The sequence below is a fragment of the Ceratotherium simum genome, chromosome 3, assembly GCF_057802395.1.
Source record: "Ceratotherium simum simum isolate JZ-2026a chromosome 3, ASM5780239v1, whole genome shotgun sequence".
Taxonomy (NCBI): domain Eukaryota; kingdom Metazoa; phylum Chordata; class Mammalia; order Perissodactyla; family Rhinocerotidae; genus Ceratotherium; species Ceratotherium simum.
The window spans coordinates 52,047,067-52,071,347 of NC_141902.1; the positions used below are offsets into that span (position 1 = coordinate 52,047,067).

The window sequence follows — 24,281 nt, forward strand, 5'->3', positions numbered from 1 at the left end:
AGAGATAGAAATGCCAATATGATTCTAAATTTAATCTACATATTTTATTCATGGACTAGTTTTACAAAAAGATGAAGGTGCATGTCTGTCTACTCTCAGAGTTATGCTAGCATTATGGTCTGTGTCCAAAATTCAAATTCTATTTACAACCCCAAAGGTCTCACCCATAGCTAATAAGCCATCTGTGGGCCAAAATTGCAAAAATCTACGTACATTATTTCTTTATTGATTACACAATAGATCTACCATTAGGAAGAGATAATAATAAGGCTTATGAAGTGAGTGCTTTCATATCTTTTACCTCATTGATTGGCCTTGTAAGGCAGATTGAAACAAAAATAAAAACTGGGTGTGCCTATGTTATAGTCAGGGCTCACAGAATAAATTGACAATACAGATCAACCAGAATGCAGGTCCACCAATTCCTAGTATTCACTAAACTTCCGTGTCTCCCTTTGAGTTTTACCAATCATAGGATTGCCTTCTCCCGAACTAACCCTGTCTAACTATCTAGCCATCCCCTTTGTGATCAATAGCATGAAGTTTTGAAATGACTAAGTGGAGTACAAGGAGCTCTGTCCATGAAATATAACTTGTCATTTGTATGAAGTTCAAACAGATATCAGTGATTTAATCATGTTAGTATTCTATTTTAACCAAATATGTCACAGTGGGACAGCCCAATCTATAAGAAAAACAAAATAGGTTTGAGTATATGTGTATTTTTCTAGTTTAATCAATTACACTTTTGAGATAGACCTTAGCGTAGTTTCTTCATATCACTATCAAAAAATAATGAATGTAGGTGATTTTTTACCTTAGTAACTCAGTGCACACATCTCATTCCTCAACACTAAGCTAGTGAAGAACCACAAAAATTGCTTGTTTTGTAAAGTAGATGCATGCTAATAATTGTGAGGTGCTTATACATGAAACTTCTGTTAATATCCCACACAAATTAAATAATTTGATGATCAGGCTGCTATCACAGGCTGTCACGTGAGGGGTTTGGGAAAGACAGAGCAAAATGATTGAAAATAAAATATTGTAAACATTAAAGGAAACTATTTTAAAAGTAACTTAAGGTCTTTTTCAAAATAGATTATGATTAACCTCTTATTCACATAAAAATTCATAATTCTGCATCAGTGCTTGGAAAGCACTAATGTACTGAAATCAGTGGTAAAGTATTGGCTGGTTGTTTTTATATGAATTCTTCATATAGTCAGTTACTGGGATTTTCAGGTTGCTAAATTCTACTTGTTAATTATAAAATTAGCACACATGCTTTGTTTCAGTGAGCAATTTTAGATTGTCCGTAACTCGTGTAGCTGAATTATGATTACATTTGTATGTCTAGCAGGAAGCCTTTAATGGTCCTCAAAATAATGTTTGTAATTTGTTTACAAGTAAAAAAAAATCATTAGCTGATGAAATACATACTTTTTCTTACAATTTTAGTATTTAAAATTTTTCTGCATAATCACAACAGTATGCATATAATTAATTGTAAAATATAATCAGGTTATTAAGAATCTGTATCCAACTTTTCAACTTATGAAATGTATATGATTAATAAAAATACAATTACTAGGTTATTCAGCTAAAGTAAACTATAATAGTTCCAATTTACCATAAGTTTTTAGTTACCTAAGTATGGCAAATTAACCTGCAACAACAGGCCCTAGTGGAACATGATTTAAAACTTTATTTAGCAATAAATGAGACAAATTAAGTAAACCTTCAACTTCTCCAGCTTCAGATTTCTAGTATAATTCAGATTGTCACTTAAACTTTATTAAGAACAGCAATATATATTTAATTGAAGGGTCTTTATTATTTTCTGTAAATAACTTATTTTCAAATGCACAATCATGAAATAGTAAAGGTTTGGATCAATTATTTTGTCTTTTTGCTTTTAAATCTATTTTGGCAAGAACATTAAAACACTGCATTCTCCCCAACACATGGATAAATTATTCTTTTATTTTTTCTTATTATTTTTTCCTTTTCCTTCTTTCTACTCTGAACTTGTATCCTTTCTTTTTCTGTTTGTTTTTCACTATATTGCTAATTGTCTAAAGTTAAGGAATAAACATTTAACAAAATTTTTATATTTTCCAAAATAAAGAATGTGTTTTGGTGTAAATTATGTTGGGAAAATTTTTAACAGATAATCCTAAATACATTTGCAGTCATTTGAAATTGATGCATTTGTGCATTACTAAAGGCTCAAGTTAGTGACCCTTTAGAAAGCACTTTGGCCTTATGAATTAAGGGTCATAAATATGTTCGTACCTTTTAATTCAGAAATGCTCCTTATCCTGAAGACATGTTCTCTGCTCCCCAAAAAAACAATATTTGCCATTCATACTATAGTAATATTCAGTTACTATTGATAATAGCCAATTGAAAGCAACCAGAATGTACAGCAGCAAGGTAATGGTGGTTAAGCAAATTATGATGTAGAGAATCAGGTATGTAGTTATTAATAGCATTATCATAAAGATTATGTAAAACCATGGAGGAGGGACAGAATTTTAAATTACGTTTATTTTAAGTACATTTTCTCAAGATATGTGTGTATATGGACAAAGTCTGAAGAATATGCAAACATAAAAGTAGTTATATCTTTTTAAAGTATAGTTTTTTTTCTCTTTGTTTTCTCAACTCCCTGCACTGTTGTGTTAATAATGAAAAAGTTTTTTTTTTTAATGTGTTCGGCTCATAAGTAGCCAATACTATGCTGAAGGCTAAACAAAAATTTTCACATAAATTTATGTATAGTCATGTGTCACTTCTCAGGGATATGTTCTGAGAAATGTGTCGTTAGATAATTTTGTCATTGTGTGAACATCACAGAGTATACTTACACAAACCTTAGATAGTATAGCCTACTACACACCTAGGCTTTATGGTACTAATTTTATGGGCACCGCTGTCGTATATGCAGTCTATTGTTGACTGAAAGGTCATTATGTGGCACGTGACTGTACAGTTATTGAATATCTCTACCCTTTCCATCAGAACATTATCAAGATCATCGAGTTAACCAAGGTGTGTGAGTGCTTTTGGGTTTTATTTTAACAGGTACCAGTCAATGGCCCAGACCTGGAGGGCAAGCTCCTTCATCCCCAAGCTATGAGAACTCACTTCACTCCCTGGTAAGAGCCTCTTAGAAACATAGAGGTCGCTTTTATCTGATAGTATGGAGTTCGTTTTTTCAGTTAAGTCTTGAGTAACAATAAAAAAACAGTAGGATAGCATTACACACGAATTCTTTGCTAACAAATGGCCTGATTTAGTTGAACAATATAAGACACATTGGGTGTGCCTTTTGCCATCTGTTCTTGGGGACATCAGGCTTCTGGTCTCAGGACAGCTGGTGTTAAAATAGTGTTATGGGGTTTTTGTTTCTTTGACAAATCTGGGGCTTAATTTTTCTATACTTTTATGTTTATGTATAAGAGGAAACTTTAAAAAAAAACACAGACCAAGTAAAAGCAAGAAAATCAGTCCAGCAATGCAAAATGGTTGTATATTACTCTTTCTCATATGATGATACTATGTATAGTTTATTACATTTCCATTAAAAATGTAGTATCAGTTATTTTTGTCATGAAGAGTGTTATTTCCCATGTTTTCTTTTAAAAAAAAGAATATATTTTACAAATTGTACCAGCAAAATGTTATTTAACAAACAAGGCAATAGAATGAAGGCGACTGTCTAGGTATTGAGCGTGAAGAATTTGTGGTAGAATGTTAACTACTGTTGCTTTTCAATGCTTATCCCGGAATTACAAAGATTTATAAAAACAAAATAAGAATGGCTTGATGGAATGCTAAGTCATGCTATCATTCAGTAATTCCAGGTTACAGATAGAAAAGTTCTTTTTCTGTGACTAACAGAACGTTTTGAATTAAAGGAAAGTTTTCCTCTCACATATTTTGCAAGCAAATATAAGCAATGTGTGCTGTTTAGATGCTAACCTTATAACTTCGCTGTTGAATCCCAGCCTTCTCATATCTTAATACAAGTAGATCTCGCAGGTCTCTGCGTTAACTTTACTAACATGTTATGCTGACATGCACATCAGCTATTTCCTCATCTCTTTTGGAGTTAATCTTAACCTGTGCTTTGCCTCCTGTTCTGTCTTGACTTTGCCAGAAAAATCGAGTTGAGCAGCAACTTCACGAGCATTTGCAAGATGCAATGTCCTTCTTAAAGGATGTCTGTGAGGTACTATTTCTTTTAGATGGTGCCTTTTTTGTGTTTCAATTAATTATACTTCCTATTATCCATTTAAAATCTTCAAGCCTGTACAGACTCCAAAGTCTTTTAAAATCAAACAATGACCGTTTTCGTTTTTGTAACGGTATGTAAGAATAGACTTTCGTTCATTTATGTTGTTGAGAATGATTGTTTTTAAAAGAGCTCTACTGGCATGTGCTTTTGATTTTAAAAATTCTAATATGTTTGTGTATGGGGCATGTGTGTATCCAAGACAGACAATATCATTTCCTCAGTTTTGTGAAAGAGCATATTTGGATGTGTTCATCATTTTGGATAGGTATGCCTTATTCACTTAAAACAAAATTACAACTTAAACGTAATGGATTTGAGGACCCTTCCTCAAATTGCCCTCATTTCGAAGATCAGTGTTAAAGTACAGGTTATCTTTTTTATCAACTATAATTAATTGAGTATCAGACACGGTAGAGTAGCCTTCATCTTTTGTAGAAGCTAAAAGAAATAACCTCATGGTAGATTGGTAAATTGATTTTATGAAGCAGTACTTTGTTTCTGAAGATTTGTTAATTTAGCATAGTCTACAGATATCCTTTCTTTGATTGTTGATTTGTAGTGCATGTAGTGGCTTTTGAAGCTACTTGATCCTGCATTTCACTTGCTGTCTTCATATATCCCAAAGTAGGAAACAACAGTTTAATGAATGTAACAGATACCAGCAGTAACCTCCATGTCTTTTTTGCAATCCCTACAGCAGTCTCGAATGGAGGATCGTTTAGACAGACTGGATGATGCTATCCATGTGCTGCGGAACCATGCCGTGGGACCTTCCACCAGTTTGCCTGCTGGTCACAGTGATATACACAGTTTATTGGGACCATCCCATAGTGCACCAATTGGAAGCCTCAGTTCAAACTATGGTGGATCAAGCCTTGTTACAAGCAATCGATCTGCTTCAATGGTAAAATAGTGCTCATCTTTTTTGTAATAACCCCTAAAGCCTATTGTCCTAAATGTTTTTCATGAAATCTTTGAGGGAGAAGGTCCTTCTTTTTGAAAATAGACCTGCCCTGTCTTGGGCAGTGTCATTGGTTGAGCATTGGACCTTAAAATCCTGCTATGATCATGTGCAAAAAACAAACTTTCTACAGAGATCATTTTAGCTTAAACTTGGATTTTTTTTCCAGATGCGTAATAATTGGCAGAACAGTTTTTGCCTTGAAATAGTGTATAGGAAGTCTGAATAGCAAAAGCTGTAAAGCAAGACTGAATTTCAAGGGTTCTAGTCTAGAAAAGCTGTTTATTGTCATTTGGAACCAGCCTCCAATAGCAGAAGGAATTCAAAATTATTTGTACAGGTCCAAATTTAAGCTTTATTCCCAAATGAAGAAAAAATGTTGAGTAGTTTTAAGAATGGCTGTAATTTAAGTGACAATGAAAGGAAACAATTTTAGATTAATCCCCGAAGAGAATAAAATAATTCAATCCATCTTTTTTAAAAACATGGTGATTCTTTAGAGAAAAAAATGTAAAATTCTACAGGCATGCACATCAAAAATTCTATGTTGAATGTCTTACATAATTTTTTATCCAAATTGTCTTTTAAAGGAATGAAGCTCTTTTTGAACCTGCTATTTAACTGATACCATGTGTTTGCATGTTTATGGCATGGTTTTTAAGATTCATTGCATGCTGTGAAATATTCTCCTATGAAACAGATTTCTAGCTGTAAGCCATGTGATCAAGAGTAAAACCTCACCTGTCATCAAAATAATTAGGTGCCCCAAATGCTGAAATCTTGTGTTCTGTGAAATAGGATTGGTTCCAGATTTTGACATTCACATGTCAGACAGCCATTCATATTCGTTTTGGAGCCGCTGAAGTAAACATCAAACAAGGCTGCCTGGTTTCCTGAGAACAGTGATTTTAGCAACATGGGTGACATTAGATGCCTGCATATCTTAATAACCAGTTGTTTGGGTTTTTTTTTAATGTCAGAAAATCTTGAAACTCAAGCTCCTTTTAAATTAGTTTTTGTTGCTGTTAATAAGCTAATAAATGTCAAAACATTTATAAATTATTAAACTCATAGAAATATAAGGGAGTATTGTTATCACTATTAGTAGTAGTAATAAAATAATTTTAATAGTATAATAAGATAGCATTTATTGCAAATATAAATGTAGACTATCAAATTAATTCCTATTTTGTTGAAGTACTGTTTATCCTTATTTAGATGAATGACTTGAAAATCAATATATTTGAATCTCAAGTTTGTCTCAACTGCAACATTTGCAATTCTTATTCCTCACTCTTAATCATTTTTAAATTCTTCACTGTTAATAGCTCACTGCTCCTATTTCAGTTTATCTGCTACCATGTTTGATATATCTCTGGCTCCTCCCAATTAAAATGTAGAGTTTGTATAAAATGGATCTTCTGTCTTTGGGAGGTTGTTTTACCAACTTTGGATATGAGTTGGAAAAGAGATTTTTCAAAATCCAGTCCTCCAAAGCCATGTGGAAACCTACTGCATTTTAAAAAGACTTGTAGAGGGAAAATTTGTTTCATTAGATATTGCCCTGAAGCTTTTAATTAAGAAAGTAGCTCCCGTTATATCCTCTAGGACTATGCTGCCTACTTCAGAGCATCAATAAAAGGGCTGCTAGAGATATTCTTTAAAAAAGAAAAAACATTAAAGTAGTCTGGACAAAAAGAGTCTTCGCAAACATGAGATGAGTCTGGCCTAGTCTGAGCAGCAGCATCAGTGCCACAGCATCTAAGCCCAAGCTGTTTCTCAGTGTGTGTATCAAGACACACTTCTCGGGCCGGCTCCGTGGCTTAGCGGTTAAGTGCGCGCGCTCTGATGCTGGCGGCCCGGGTTCGGATCCCGGGCACGCCCCAAGGCACCACTTCTCCGTCCAACCCGAGGCCGAGTCCCACGTATAGCAACTAGAAGGAGGCGAACCTGTGACATACAACTATCTACTGGGGCTTTGGGGGGAAAAAAATGAATAAATAAAATCTTTAAAAAAAAAAAAAAAAGACACACTTCTCTTCAGTTCTTACAGCCTTCTTAGAGGACACAGAGCTGGTGAAAATCGCCAGTCATCATCTGCTGTATCCACCCCATCGAGACACAATCACTAGTGTAGGTGGTGATGCAGATGTTTCTGCCAGGCTTACCCTCAAAATATCAAGTTATTAACTGACAAAATCTGACACTGTCAGGTGAGTCAGTATGCATCTCCCATCCTTCCAAAATAAACTTTTGAGCTGTGAGTTCTCAGTTCTCCGTTTCCACAAAAGGCCAAAGGATGGAATGAAATGAAAATTGAAGTCAGCCAGTGAGTGACTCTCCCAACTAAATCTTAGGCATACGGTTTAGGAAGACTCTTATCCTGGTGGGTCTTATCCATTTCTGAGGACTTCCATCAGTATTTCCGGGAGCCCCTTGCTTACATGCTCAGTACCCACTTGTATGGAATCAACTCTTTTCATATTCTTGGAGGTTGTGTGATTTGGGGGACATATTGTTGTATGTAACTATTGCCAGCCATCTTCAAGAGTGACTCTCCTGCTTTTATTATCACCACTTGCCCGCATGTAGTCTAACTGATGGTGACTAAGAAATTACAATGACAATTTTACATTCTAGAACCACTCTTCTTTTTTTGTCCTGTTTAACTTTCTGGTAGTTTATATACTTTTCCTCTGTATTAACATAAATTAGTATTTGTTTTAGGCTCCTAAAAATGGGGTTACATGGCCAAAATTACAAAGTAACCACAGAAATACCAGTTTATCAGCAATTCTATATCACCATGTAGAATTCATGAGGTCAGCTTCTTTCAAAAATATTTAATTTTTATCATTCCATTTGTTTTCTTCAGAGAGTAGAATTATTCTAATAAACATAAATACCATTTCAGGAACTCGACAGAATATTTAAATAAAATTTTTGTTGCAATAGATTTTTGTTCTTTTTTTATTTATTTTTTCCCCCCAAAGCCCCAGTAGATAGTTGTATATCATAGTTGCACATCCTTCTAGTTGCTGTATGTGGGACAAGGTCTCAGCATGGCCAGAGAAGCCGTGCGTCGGTGCGCGCCGGGGATCCGAACCCGGGCCGCCAGCAGTGGAGCGTGCGCACTTAACCTTAACTAAGCCACGGGGCCGGCCCGGATTTTTGTTCTAATAGGCATTTACTATAGGTTACCATCCTAATTGCAGGTTTTAAATATGATATTGCTTTCTCTCCTAGCATTTAGAATAGGAGTCAGCATACTTTTTCTGTAAAAAGACACATAATAAATATTTTCAGCTTCACAGGCTATATGGTTTCTGTCACAGCTACTTAACTCTGACGTTGTAACTTGAAAGCAGCCATAGACATTGTGAAACCAAATGGGTGTGGCTGTATTCCAATAAAACTTTATTTTCAAAAAAGGGCTCCTTTATGTGTGGAAAAAAAAAAAAAAAAAAAAAGACCAGAGTTGGCCCACAGGCCATACTTTGTCAATTGCTGATTTAGAGCATAAATTAGCTTCCCAGTGCAGGAAACAAGGGATAGCAAGTATTTTCCTTTTTCTGAGAGCCTATGACTTTTTACTTATTTTGGTTTAATGAATAGTTTGGGAGTTCTATTGAAGTAGTTGGAATATTTGGGGTGAGCCAGAATGCACTGGAGTGGAAGAATAAGAGTTGAGTGTAGGATAAAAGTGGTACAGAGGGCTGAGCTCCCAGCCTGCAGTGCTGCCAAGATTACTTGTGTAAAGTCTACATGGACAGATTAACCAAAGTAGTGTCCTTGGCAGGGAGACAGCGTTATTGCTGAGAAGTTTCTTTACATTGTTTTTCGTTATAACAAGATTATGCCAGTAAGGTCATCCACAGCTGATAGTATTGATTTGTCGGAGATCCATCTTCTTGTCTTACAGACAAAATAATCATCTGGTATTTTTTCATTGTTCCAGAAAATTTTTATATTTCACACCAAGGAAGTAAGACTGCCATCTTCCAAAAATATGTTAATAGAAGTCAATATCAAAAGACTTAATTTTGACTATTGTTTCTTTTAACTAAACAGACTTGATTAACATCAAATTTTAGAATTAAATGAGGTTTGAACTACAGAAAGCTTTTAACATATTTTAGCTATCTAATATACACAAAAGTTAAATTTCCTGAAAGATTTATATATTGGAAAAAGATAGGTAATTTCTACTCCTTTTTATTTAATTAGCATAGCCAGCCTGGCATAGTTTTAATATTTGCTCTTAATTTTTTAATGGAATTAACATTTTCATTTATTTAATTTCCTATTCCCTTTCAGTATTTTTGATGATTTCTCCATATTTGTTTAATGCAAATATAAAACTTAAGACTTTTTATCAGACACTCTTATTAGGATGTGGTTGATACATCATTTAAATTTTAAAACACAAAGTCAGGGTTTTTAGAACCATTGAAATGTCAGCCTTGAACTTGAGTTTTGCTCTCATTTATTTAGTGTAAGAATAAATTCTTGGAATAAACTGCTGACAGGAAAAAATACTGATATTAAGTGGAAAACTGAAAAGGAATAGAATCGTTAATTTCATTTTGGCAGTACAAAGAGGTCTTAACAACATAAAACTATTGTACATCACATCTGTTTATGGCTGTAATATCTAAAATACTGAGGCCCAGCGAGGGGCCGGCCCAGTGGCGTAGCGGTTAAGTGTGAGCGTGCGGCTTCCAAGTCTTGGAGTTGACCGGTTCGGACTCTGGGTGCGCACCGATGCTGCCGTGCTGTGGCAGCATCCCATATAAAGTAGAGGAGGATGGGCACGGATGTTAGCCCAGGGCCAGTCTCCCTCAGCAAAAAGGGGAGGATTGGCATCAGATGTTAGCTCAGGGCTAATCTTCCTCACAAATAAATAAATAAATAAAATAAAATACTGAGCCCCAGCGAGATAACTCCAGGTAGCACTTTTGTCTTTTTTTAACAAAATACTCAGTTATTCCTCAGACAGTGATTAGGACTTTAAACTAAGCTAAGTTAGATTAGAAACTTTTTTTATTAATAAAAGCTTGGTGCAGATCTTAAAAAATTCCATCCATGAGGTCTTTTGATTTCTTTGTTACAAGTCCTGAGGAGATTTAATCTGGGCATTTCTCTTAATTATTATTATTATTATTTTGGGGGGTACTGCTTGGGTTTATTGTTGTTTAAGCTATGGTTGGAGATGTGTGGTATTCTTGTATAAGAGCAGAGTAAAGGATGTTAAATTGTAGAATTTAAAGCTACCTTATATAATGATTCAAAAATATAAATCATGTCTATTTACTAAATCCTAAAGCAGAGAAACTATATTTTTCTTAGTTCTAAGAAACTTAAGTTATTAAAGACTAACGGGCAAATAAGGTAATATTTTATTCAAAATAAACACTTTTGTCACTTATCAAAATAAATTTGGAATCATTTTAACCTTACATTTAGACTTTATTTAATTTTATTAGTATAAGTTTGTATACTGTAGAAATTGTGGGTCTAGGTTTCAGCTGAATTGGAGGAGTTAAGTTTTAACTGTATTTTACTTCTAGCCAATTTTAGCTAAATAGGCAATTAAAAAAATTTTTTTTTTCATTAAGACTACGTTATGGTGCTTTTTAAGGGTTTTGATACCATTTTTTAAATTGAGAATTGTTCAAAATGACTTTTTTTTAGTTTGAAAACCATACAGGTTATATATTTATGGTAATATCATTAAAAAGGAACCATAACAAATGAAATTCTACCAAGTTTCTAGATAAAACCCCTCTGTAGGTAAAACAAAAAACATACAGTACATATAGGTCCTTTAATCAGTCTGTAGATTAATACTGATTAATTTAAATCATTAGTATTCAGTGAATGGTACAAATTGAACAAATTATGAGAGTAGAATTCAGAATCAGAGAAGAATTCATACTGAGTTCTTTTCGGTCTTGTCTCTTAATTCACAAGACCTCTTATTCATCAAGTAATTAGATTTAACATTTTTCCATTGTGGGTGCTAAAGCCATTGGCCAAATTAAATGAAAATAGGTCCCTTGTTGGGTGCTCCCACAAAAGTAAGGCTGTAACAGATTGTGAAGATTCAGAATGCAGGATGATGTCATTTAATGGGATGGGCCTTTTATTCTGAAATGGAGCTCTTCATAATAATCGAAATTTAGAGCATAGCCAGCCTAGGGGTTTGCCTTCCCCTGCTACTCCCCCAATAGCACCAGCCTGTCAGCTGTATGCTAACGAGATGAACAATTAAACAGGGTCCTGTCTCGCTGGCCCCACAGGCTCTGAGCTCAGACAAAGAACTGTTTATACACCTGTTGTGTGTGTGGACAGAGCTATTTGAATGGGTAGCCGCAGATTAAAGGGAAGACATGGGAGCCAGGGTGAGCAAGGGTTAAAAAGAATTATAAGAATTGTGAAAGTCAAATTCTCCAGAAAATATATGAGGGCCATTGGCAAGGGGAATCAAGTTACAAAGAAAAAGTTCCTGCTAACTTCATTAACATGAAAAACTCCAGACTTCAAGCTTTTTGCTAGTCTGAGGCCATTTTTAAAAGGTTTAATTTTTTTCTCGTGGAAGCCAATGATGTAGGTTGGGGTGAGAAAATACTTAGTTTGTAGCATTCCATAGAGACAAAAATATTTGCTGGCATTATATCCCAAAACAAGTTGAGCAACCTTTCTGATTTTCCTTCAGGGTAAAGCAAAATCCCTAAAATTTATTGTTTAGATAATGATCCTTTGTCTGCCAAGCCTTTTATTAGAAAGGAGGTGATAGTACTTTTTTTTGTGTGTGTGTGAGGAAGATCAGCCCTGAGCTAACATCCATGGCAATCTTCCTCTTTTTGCTGAGGAAGACTGGCTCTGAGCTAACATCTATTGCCAGTCCTCCTCCTTTTTTCCCCCAAAGCCCCAGTAGATAGTTGTACGTTATAGTTGCACATCCTTCTAGTTGCTGTATGTGGGACGCGGCCTCAGCATGGCCAGATAAGTGGTGCGTCGGTGCACGCCTGGGATCCGAACCCGGGCCGCCAGCAGCGAAGCGCGAGCACTTAACCGCTAAGCCACGGGGCCGGCCCAATAGTACATTTTTATTAGTTGAGATTCAGAAAAGCAAAGATTTACATTAATGAAATAAATAAGAATTCAGCAGACGCATAATCACTTATCATTCAAATGAGTGAAAATTCAGTTTGTTACTGTTCAATGGTATTGCCTTACGGAGCTATAAAATGAGTTTCACATATATAATATACAATATATAGTAAGTATACATATATTTAAAAGTTTAAATTTCATGTATTACTAAAGTTCGTGGTAAGTTTTAAGTCTACATTATTATAAATAGAAACACAGAAATCTTAGCTTTTACTTTATCCTGCAGTGATTTCTTCAGCCAGTCAGAATTGTTGTAGTGATATTTTATCTTTCGAATAGGCCTAGGCTCCTAAATCCCAAGAATTTGCAAGCTATATATTGTATTTATGCCATATATATTTTTATAAAATGGGATTTTTGAACTGACCATCCCCTTATATTATTGAGTAGTTCATACCTAGCAAGAAAGCACCCTGTGTATTAAGAAACATGATCAGGATACCCTGGAGACAGATATCAAGAAACATTTTTAAAATAATTTTTTCTCTTGAATATAATTTTCACAGTCCACTTCTTCACTGATTGTTAGGTTTATCTCTTCAGATTTTTCTCAAGTTTTTTGGGGAGGAAATCTAAAGGCTTAGGGAAGATTTCAGAGGTGAGAAGGGGATAGAAGTCTGCAGTAGTTTCTGTGGTCCCTTCTTAGCTTTAAGATTTTACGAATCTAACATATGATGTTGTGTGGTTTCGAAAAAGTATAGTCAAGCCTTCATCATCCAAGGGAGTTAGTGACACAACTAATCCTCAGCAATGACTAATCCTAAAATCGTTTTTAAAAGTAGCTATGGAATACACTGAAATGGGTTTGGGTTTTTTTGTTTGTTTTTGTGAGGAAGATTAGCCCTGAGCTAACATCTGTTGCCAATCCTCTTTTTGCTGAGGAAGACTGGCCCTGGGCTAACATCCGTGCCCATCTTCCTCTACTTTATATGGGACGCCACCACAGCATGGCTTGATAAGCCGTGCATAGGTCTGTGCCCGGGATCCAAACCTGTGAACCCCCGGCTACCGAAGCAGAGTACAAAAACTTAACCGCTATGCCATCGGGCCAGCCCCTGAAATTGGTTTTTAAAAACTACATTGGGTAAAGGATAGGCTTCCCCCCCACCCCCAACACCGTGAGGAAGATTGGCCCTGGGCTAACATCCATGCTCATCTTCCTCTACTTTTTATATGTGGGACATCTGCCACAGCATGGCTTGATAATCGGTGTGTATGTCCACACCTGGGATCTGAACCTGCAAACCCCGGGCCGCTGAAGGAGAGCATGCGAACTTAAACCACTATGCCACCGGGCCGGCCCCAGGACAGACATTTCTTAAAAAGTATGGTGGAAGACCTGAAACGGTCTACTCAGGTCCACTACCAAATGGCCTGCACTGTTTAAAACTTTGCTTGGGTTTCTCTTGTTGAGCTTATGGGAAACCAAAGGATAAACTTGCGTAGAGGTATTTATACCAGTCAGGGTAAAATCCATACAAAGTCATGAAAGATAAAAGCTATATTAATTACTCAAGAGGAACTCAAGGCATAGCAGTTTACTGGGGTTGAAGAATTTATTGAAACACAGTGGTTCTCATGTATAACTCCAGGCAGTAAACCTGTAATTAAAGTCTTAATCTTCTGATTGACACATCTGCTACTGTTCTAATAAAAAGCTTCATTTGTAACCACTTTTTCTAAAAATACTGCATTAGCTGAAACACTTGGTGGTGGTTGCATGCCTTACCTTCCCATTTCAGATTAATTGTGATTTGTGTAAATTTGATTAAAACTGAGAATAAAAATATATGGCATTTTTGTTGCCTGGCAATGCAGGACTTTTGTTTCAAATTATTTTGATTTTGTATTGCTTTTGCTGCTCTTTTAAAATTTTTGAGAGGAGGCAGTGAGAGGGAGAAAAAACAAGATACTACATATCTGTGTGAGGAAGGCGTATGCTAAAGTGTAGATAAATACGATTATTACTTGGAATGTAGTAATGTTTTGTTAAATGCAAATTCATGCATACTTTAATATATTTAGGTAGTATATGCAATAGATTTTCAAATTGATTGACATAGGATTATTAATAGATCTTATAATGCATAGTGCTTTATGGCTTATAGAGTGCTTTATCTCTATTCACTCATTTGCTTCTCACAACAACCCTCTGTGGGATATAAAATTTGAAAGTTGAAATTTAATTTTTTTAAATATTTTGATTCAAAAGCAGTAATATTATCGTCTTTTGAAATCCAAAAACCAGAAAAGTGGCCTCCAAAAAAAGTTGCTAAGTTCAGATGAGTGACATTGTTTTCTCTGTTAAACCCAGTAAAAGAATTTGAACAATTATTGCCCCTGAACTATCTTGACTTTTTTTTTTTACTTTAGGTTGGAACTCATCGAGAAGACTCTGTCAGTCTCAATGGCAATCATTCAGTCCTGTCTAGTACAGTCACTACTTCAAGCACAGACTTGAACCATAAAACACAAGAAAATTATAGAGGTAACTATAGTGTTGATTTTCAGCAGTAATGCAGACAAGGATATCATTTGGAACACTGTCACCTTTCTCACAGGCAGATTGACGTCTGTGAATCAGAAGTCATCTAGGTGGGGAAATTCCAAACAGTAGTGCTACTGCCTGAATGTAGAGTATAGATATTTAGGGTTCCAGCCCATTTGGCTGGGCCAATTATGGATACTTACTGATGGATGGAACCATGTGCAAACTGTTCTTCAGTATTTGCTCATCATCTTTTTATCTGCTCCTGCTTCTGCTCCTGTCTTTCTTCCTTAATCACTTCCCATCATGACTGAATCTTCATGGTCCCTAGAGACAATGAGAAAGATATTTCTGAGTATATTTGAGAGTTCTGAATGATAGTAGCTGTTGTTTGGAAGATTATAATTTAATTAGAGAGACAGGCAATTCGGATAAAAAGCAAACTGTAATCAATGATATAATATAGCTTATAAATAACTACAAATATATAGCTAATATTAAGACCACCAAAGTAAAGTTTTCAGTTATATTTAACCATGACACCTATTTTACCGTGTTTATCCAGGAAAATGTTAAAGCTTATTTCCTTTACCATGGCAGCATCTTAGAAGTCAGTTTCTAAAATGCATCGTTTCTCATACCTTGTTCAGTTGTTCAATACTGCCTTAAATTGAGCGTTAGACAGACCATCAAGGTCAGCCTTGATGCTGATGCTTTTAATTACAGATACTTTATAAGTCATTTTCTCTAAAGTTCTTGGACATGTTCTTTCCAGCTCTAAATAATATACTTTCCTACATCTTCAGATTTCCATTATAGCCCTGTAACAACTAAGGATGTTCACCATCTAGAAAGCTTTTTCTGTCTTAGTTCTGATTCATAAATGAGTCTGGACATTTATTTTATGTTTTTTGCCTCTTTCGTAGGTGGCTTGCAAAGTCAGTCTGGAACTGTTGTTCCAGCAGAAATCAAGACTGAAAATAAAGAAAAAGATGAAAACCTTCATGAACCTCCTTCATCAGATGACATGAAATCAGATGATGAATCCTCCCAAAAAGATATCAAGGTTTCATCTAGAGGCAGAACAAGGTATTTGTTAGCATCCAGGTATTAAATTTCACTCATTTGCCATGGGTGAAAATACTTGGAAAGTTGAAGGGGGTCATGCATTTATTAAATGTCAGCTATTTCTAGATACTGTGTCAGGACTTTTATGTATATTACCTCATTTAATCTTCACAGCATCCCTAAAAGGGAGGCATTTGAAGCTGACTTCAAAATTATGTTTTCCATTATAACACACTATTTTAGGGTCTACATATAAAAAAGGATTACATCTTTCTCTTCAGTGCTTACAGTCTGTAAGACAATTAGAAGACAGTAGCTTAAAAAAGTTAAATTGTGCGATATAGACATTTATATACATTCCATCAATAAATATTTGAATATATTATTTTAAGGCTAAGTATGTGGTAAGACTCTGTTGTATGATTTAAACCAGGGCCAAATCCAGCTCACCGCCTGTTTTTATAAAGTTTTCCTCGAACACTGCCATGCCCCATTCATTTACCTAGTTTCTATGGCTGCTTCTGTAGTGCAGTGGCAGATTTGAGTAGTTGCCACAGAGACTGGATGGCCCACAAAGCTGAAAATATTTACTATCTGGCCGTTTACAGAAGAAGTTTGCCAACTCTTGGTTTAAGTAATAATTTGAGAGAAATATGGAAAAAGAAGTGCTCTAGGTGGACTGATGTTGTTGGGAAAGGTTTTCTAGAAATTGGACTTGACCTTGCCTTGAAGTATGAGTATCAGCACATAGTACGTTAGTTTCAAATGATTTCCAGATTCTTCCCTCATATTTTTCTTCTAGTTCGACATTAAAATTTGATGATTTGGTATATTTGTGGTACGTCCTATTTCTTGGAATTAGTAGCCATTTAACAATAACATGTATATCACATATAGATATTTATATTTAAAATGTTTGTATTAAATTATGGTGCAAAGGAGATTACAGTATGATAGATATAACTAAAAGAACCTGCATGATCCTTTCTGTCATTCACGTACTTAAAAAGTCCTTTTGCCTTTGACATTCTCAGTCTTTTCAACACTTAAACATTTCTCTTGGGACAAATTAAATCTTAAGGCCCTAATGCTATCATTTTAATATGCATTGTACTCAGTTGTGCAGAGGCATGAAGAAGTAAAATTGGGTCAGGGAATCCAGAGACCACTCGTTTGAGGCATCTTAATTCTTTCATACTTTTATTTTTGAAATAGAATTTTAAGGGAAATAATTTGCACCTTTCCTCATCATTCATCTTATTTTATAGGTCAGAGGTTGGCAAACTTTCTGTGTAAAGGGCCAGATAGTAAATATTTTAGGTTTTGTGAGCTATACAGTCTCTGTGGCAGCTACTCAGCTCTGCCATTGTAGCATGAAAGCAGCCATAGACAATACATAAATGAATGTGCACGGCTCTTCCAATAAAATTTTATTTACAAAAACAGGTAGCCAACTCACGGGCCATAGTTTACTGAACCTTGTTATAGATCATCAAAAATCAGGAAGGCAGTATATAGTCATGTGCTGCCTAATGATATTTTGGTCAACAACAGACTGCATATACAACAGTGGTCCCATAAGATCAGTACCATATAGTCTAGGTGTTTAGTAGGCTATACCATCTAGGTTTGTGTAAGTACACTCTATGGTGTTAGCACAACAGAATCACCTAATGATGCATTTCTCAGAATGTATCCCTGTCATTAAGTGACATGTGACTGTAATAAGTTAATAATAACATACTTCGTAATTAATAATAGTTAATAGGTTAACAAAATGGCCTTTGGACAAAGTAAGGCTAACCTGGGTTTGAACTATGGCTCCGTCATATACTTGGCAAGTGACTTTGGGCAAGTGATTAAAGCTCTCTGAGCTTTGGTTCCTTCTTTTCTAAAAAAGGACTTTGCGTTATAGGATTCTTGTAAGAATAAACTAAAAATGATGCATATAAAGCCCTTTGCATATCGTCTCACGTGCAGTAACAATCAGTAAAGGTACTATAGTTACTGTTATGATGATGGTAATTTTAGGAATGTGATGTATGTTTGCTTCCATAGATCACTAGCCTGAGTTCTGTTACACTGCCGCTAATTAGCTGTGTGATCGTAGGGAGGTCACTGATTTCTCTGGATCTTGAAGTGGTTCTTAACCCTGCTGCACAGACTCTTGAAACATTTTAGAAATGCAGGTGACTGAGCCCCAACCCAGGCTCACTAAATCAGCATCTCTGGTAGTGGGACTTTGAAAGCTGTATTTTTTAAGTACTCCTGAGGATTCTGATGAGTGGCCACATTTGGAAACCTTTGGGCTAGATCTGTAAAGAGTCCTTTGAAGTCAAAAAGCTAGTGATTCTCTATTATCAAAAGAATACTTTTATGTAATTCTTGACAACTCACTAGTAAGAATCTTTTGTGGGGCTGGCCTGATGGCGTAGTGGTTAAGTTCTCACACTCCACTTCGCGGCCCAGAGTTCACAGGTTTGGATCCCAGGCATGGACCTACGCACTGCTTATCAAGCCATGCTGTGGCAAGTGTCCAAATGTAGAGGAAGATGGGCACGGATGTTAGCCCAGGGCCAGTCTTCCTCAGCAAAAAGAGGAGGATTGGCAACAGATGTTAGCTCGGGGCTAATCTTCCTCACCAAAAAAAAAAAAAAGAATCTATTGTGTATTTATTCTTTAAGTACTCAAGGTATTAGAGAAGAGGTGAAAACATCTATTCTTTGTGCACATTATTTCAAGGTTCTGAGAGGTTCTTCTCAGTAATTTATTTTTTATTTATAAATAGAATTTTCTAAGTTATTCCAAAACATCTCCCTCAAATGTTTTTTTCTGATTACTTAGTCCATTTTCATTACAGAAATTTGGAAAATACACAAAAGCACACACAAAAATCACAAGAAACTCCACTACCCACAATTAACCACTGTTTACTTTTCAAGGAATATCTTTTTCCATAAATACAGTTTAAATTAGAATTAAGCTGGATGTAAGTTTCATAATTTCAACTTTTTTCATTTAACAATGTGTTTTTAACATTTTCATCTATCCCTGATGTTTTCTGTAAACATGGCTTTTTTCTTTGTTGTTTTTGTTTGTAGACAGCTTTACTGAGGTTTAATTCATATGTAATTAAATACATCAATTTTAAATCTACAGTTTTTGTCCTTTGACAAATGTATATGGTCATTTAACCACCACCACATTAATAATGTAGAGTATTTCTACCACGCAAAAAGTTTCCTCATGCCCCTTTGTAATCAGTACCCTTACCCCATCCCCTGGCAACTGTTGATCTCCTTTCCATTACCGTAGTTTTGTCTTTTTAGAAGTTCACGTAAATGGAATCATGCAGTATGTAGTCTTTTCTGTCTGGCCTCTTTTGCTTAGCATAATCTGCAGCCTGAATTTTGGAGGCTACATGGTAGACCATTATCTGGATGTACTGTGATTTATTTAACCTATCTCCTGTCATTGGGTTCCAATTTGTTGCTAATGTAAATAATTCTGTGATCAACTTCCTTGACATAAATTTCTATGTACATCTCTAATTCTTAGGATGAATTTCTAAGTTGGAATTGCTGATCAAGAGGTAATGAACATGTCAAGGCTTTGGATTCATTTTGCCAATTTGTCCTTCAAAAAAATTGTTCCAGTTCATCCGTGCTTTAAAACTTTCTGGAACATATCATTTTTCTGAGATGCTTCTTTCATTCTGTGTCTTAAGCTTTTCTTCTTCTCACCAGGTGACTGCCAGACTATATTTACGAGCACAGGTTAAGCAAATTATAATATATTGGTGTACTAAGACAGTGCTTCTCAATCCTTAATGTACATGTGAATTAGCTGGGGGTCTTGTTAAAATGCTGCTCCTGATTCAGTAGGTTTGTAGTAGAACCTGAGGTTCTGTGTTTTAATAAGTTCCCAGTAATGCTGATGATCACATTTTGAATAGCAAGGTGCTAGAATATTATGTAGTCATTCAGATTATGTTTATAAAGAGTTTCACTAGGATGGAGAAGTCTTTATGCTGTAATGTGCAATGAAAAATGCACGTAAAAGTGTATATCACATGATCTCAGCTATATAACTATATATGTACATTGAAGAAAGACTGGAAAGAAATACACAATATGTTAAGTGTAGCTATTACTACTGTTTAGTAAAATTTGTAGGTAATTTTCATTTCCATCTTTATAATTTTGTACAATAAGCTCAGCTTACTTTATAGGGAATCTAATAGACATTATTGTTTCTTTGTTTTCCAGCAGTACTAATGAAGATGAGGATTTGAACCCAGAACAGAAGATAGAAAGAGAGAAGGAAAGGCGGATGGCTAACAATGCCAGAGAACGCTTGCGTGTGCGAGATATTAATGAGGCATTCAAAGAGCTTGGTCGAATGTGTCAGCTTCATTTAAAGAGTGAAAAACCCCAAACAAAACTCCTCATTCTTCATCAGGCCGTGGCAGTCATCCTTAGTCTAGAACAGCAAGTCAGAGGTAAGTAGATTCAGCAGAGATACGTAACTGTTCTGCCTCAGGTAGTCAGACGTTTCTATTTCCACGCGCTCTTCTGCTTGGGAAAGTTGTAAGTTCTCCTGGTTCTTCTGCCACTGCATCATCTGGATCAAGTTCTGTCTGTAATTCTCTCACCTGTGTCTCATTGTGTTGTTCCATATCTGTAGGCCCAGTGCTTCCCCCAAACCAGTAGAAAGTAATTCTAGGAAACAATGCAGAGAACAGCCAGCCTCCCCCTGCTGCTCAGCATTAGCGCTTTGTACCACTTAGTTCTTGTTGACTCTGGTCTCCCACACTGTTGAATTTACCTGCCTAGACGAGTCCTCCTCCCTGCTCCTTCCTGTCTCCCCTGCTTCTGTGTACTCAGTTTCTTGCCTGCTTTACCCTGGGGCATATACTAGGCCCTGCTGGTTAATAGGATGCCTGGTCTTGGCCTCTCCTGGTTTTGCCTCATATGGATGTCTTTATACCCATGTCAATAAGGTGTCAGGGCTTCTTTGTTGATCTCTGATCAGGAATACCATGAGCTTCTTAGGCTAATATGCGCTGGCATGCCTCTGTGTCCCTAAGGGCAAAAGTGTGGGTTATACAGGCTCATCAACTGCTGACTCAGACAACTACCCCAACTGTTTTATCTTTCAAGTTGGATGGAATCTTAAAGAAGCTTTGAAACTTCCTTTTTGAACAAGAGGTTATTGCACAACTCCTCTGTCCCAATCAGCTATATGCTAGATCTGGTTTATCAGTTAATACAAGCGTCCTCCCCTTGAGAGTTTCTACCATCAAGCTTGCTATTTTGCATATACCTATATATTTTCTCATCCCAAGTTATGAATGCCTCATCCTAAGCCTTTTTGCAAAGAATTTATAGATCTGGCCTTCGGTTCCAGACCCTGCTTCTAACGTCTCTTCATTGAGAGCAACTCTGGCTTTCTTATTTATTGAATATTTATATAAAATTTTATTTAAAGAAAGTTGGAAAAGAAAAAAGAATAGGAGCGGATGGATGCTTGACAACTACAACCAGGGATGCTCAGCATTGATTGTAGAAAGAATGCTGTTTCTGAGGAAACCGGAGTTAGAGAACTTGAACACACTTTCAGAAAAACACACCATAGTAGTTAATTCATCCATCCTCTTCTCCCCAATATATTTACTGAATAAGAGTGATGAATAATTTCGTGCATAACCAATCTACTACTAAAACCAGATAATTGCTCCTATTGTCTTGAGGCCCTTGAAATATCTATAAAGTGTAAATGTTAATGAAACCTGATCTTTAAGTAGTTATAAACTTCCTTGAGATATTCATAAAAAGAATCTGATTTTTGCCTGCTCATCTGTGGCAGGAGCAGTTGTTCCTTGAGCCTTCAGTATCTCCTGTCACTTTACCAAAGGTTTTTCTTCAACTGTGCCTGACACCCTTTGTCTCACTCTGAAAGCAGTGAGGTACCTGTGTTCAGTGGTCCAGGGACATTCATCCTCCTCCTCTGCAGCCCAAGATATTTTCTACCCTGACTCTACCCAGCTATTTATTTTCAAAACTGTTGCCTCTATCTAGAAAATCTTATCGTCTGGACAACAGTAGTGGCAGAACTTATTCCTGTACAGCGCCTTTCCTTCTTATGGTTTATTAGAGCTAGAATACAGAGTCATTCGTGTTTTTAAAAACATTTTTTTTTTTAAGATCGGGGTACCTACTCTCAGATCTAAGCCATCAAAATGAGAAATACCTCTGTGTTTGAAAAAAATTATAAACTCACCATGCCTGGCTGCATCTTCCTCATCCATTTGTAAGATTTGACTTTGTAGTGGTTCCATGCAAGCACCTAAAATAGAAAAGCTAAGTCTGAGAGAGAATCTAACATCTAGGCTCCTCCAGCTGCCTATTAACTTTCTGGTCACTGTTATGGGTACTGACTTTTTCACACAGTTCTGGAAAGCTCTATATAAGGAGCCATTGACTGATTAGAGTTTGAACAAAACTTAATACACTGAACTGTAACTTCATTAGGGACTCCCTTAATATTTATAAAAGCCTCCCACCTTCAAAGCCCAGAGCCTTTATGTTACGGCTTAATATAAAAGCCTTGGGGTCCATGTAAGACTACTTCTTGAAAGGTGCTCTGATGGCTATCTGTCAGACAGGGTTTAGAACCCTATATGCAGCCCACAATACCTGTGCCTTGTCCATGGCAGCACCTTCAGAATTTAGTATAGCCACTGTCCTTCCCTAGACTTTATCTCTAGCATTTTTGTGTTATTTTGGTAACCTACTCACTTTTGAGAGCCTCTTAATCCCTGCGGGGCCCTACCCATCAGTCCTTCAGCCCAGCAGTTTCTATAAAGACATACATTTTGTTTACATGACCTACTTTGGACATCTTCTGGACTGTCTGGGCTCCCCTTCTGGTTTGGGATAGTGCTCCAAGACTGTATCTGGCTGTCCACAACCTGTCATCCCTGGACAAATGGTTATACCAGGAAGGTAACCAGACCTCGGTCTAGCAGTGCATCTTGGAGAAGAGCAGGAAGAGTGGCTTCCCTTCTGAGCCTCAGATTTTGCCAGAGCATTTTTTGTGCCTTTGTGCCCCACATATCAAATTCCATCTGATCCCTGCCATTGCCGATTTAAGCCTTTCCATTATATTGACTATAATTTTTTTACTATTACACTTTTACTAATTTTCAGCAGATTTCACATATTACCTTCAAGTTTGTAGTTTCAGCTTTACTAAAAATTAAATTAGTGGTCAAACATTTGCTCCTCAGATGCTTTCACAGGTCAGCTTGATCAGCTCCCTTCTCTTTTGGTGACAATTTAGGGACAATAGCACTATTGGGATTTTAATTTTCTTGTCTGTTAGTGAGTTTGAAGATTAAAGAGCTAGGACTGTGGTTCCCAAATCTGGCTGGTCCCAGAATTACCTGAGGCTTTTCCTTTTCCCGGATTTCCAGACCCTACCCCCAGGAGATTTTAATTTAGTTGCAATGAGATGGTGAAACATGGTAGTCTTAGCATATTCGTTGATGATATTCCACTCCTTACTAAATCCCCACTGAAATGAATAAAAATTATATTAACTCACGAGGACAGATGGGAGAGAAGACAATAGCAGATGAGAGAGCAAAAAACATATGTAAGATCAAAAGTACATAGAGTAGTGGTAACTGACTTAGAAGAAATTAAGTGGAGCAGGGAGGAATACCAACAAGAAGCAGAACATTTTGCCCCACAGAGCACCTAGCCCCCCTGAAAGCTCTGCACTTTGGTGGTACTGATTATTGGAGAAGGCAGAAGTCAGGCATTAGACCTGAAAACAGGAAGATTGATTAAAGGTCTGCTGTGGAAGTTGGATCCCTAAATCTTCTCTCTACTTCGTATTGCTTCTGCCCTCTGTTCCCTTCCACTATAGAAGACAGAAGGATTATTTTCTGCAAAAACTGAAATCAGAAAGGCTGCAAATCTGGAACACCAAAAAGAGCAGAGAATGGGTGAGGCATGAAGCTGAACAGTGGAACCCTCAGCCCTGTGTCCTGCTGTGCTTCCCTGATGCAGGCAGCAAAGTATATTAACCCCATCCTCGAGGAAATTGGAGAATTCTTTTCTAGAGAAACTAAATACTCTAGAGAAAAGACCTCCAGATTTAGGAATTCTTGAGTAATAATGTCTCATTTTTGGATTATCACAGAGTAAAACCCACCAGTTGATGTCTTACTTTTAAATATAAAAGGATGACCAAAGATTTGAGAAAGCCTT

At 36.3% G+C, this 24,281-nt stretch overlaps 1 protein-coding gene across 19 annotated transcripts in view; it reads left to right on the plus strand.

The window, feature by feature from the left end:
- Window positions 1-24,281, plus strand: part of TCF12 (transcription factor 12) — a 373,333-nt gene that overhangs the window by 338,362 nt on the left and 10,690 nt on the right. For 9 of the 19 annotated variants that reach the window (XM_087427651.1, XM_087427672.1, XM_087427677.1 and 6 more), the window contains 6 exons: window positions 3,091-3,164; window positions 4,169-4,240; window positions 5,004-5,210; window positions 14,820-14,934; window positions 15,861-16,023; window positions 20,271-20,503. In XM_087427651.1, the coding sequence (XP_087283777.1) occupies window positions 3,091-3,164; window positions 4,169-4,240; window positions 5,004-5,210; window positions 14,820-14,934; window positions 15,861-16,023; window positions 20,271-20,503 (864 nt within the window). The remainder of the gene's footprint in view (window positions 1-3,090; window positions 3,165-4,168; window positions 4,241-5,003; window positions 5,211-14,819; window positions 14,935-15,860; window positions 16,024-20,270; window positions 20,504-24,281) is intronic. The other 10 variants (XM_087427664.1, XM_004421615.3, XM_004421616.3 and 7 more) reach the window with 5 other exon arrangements.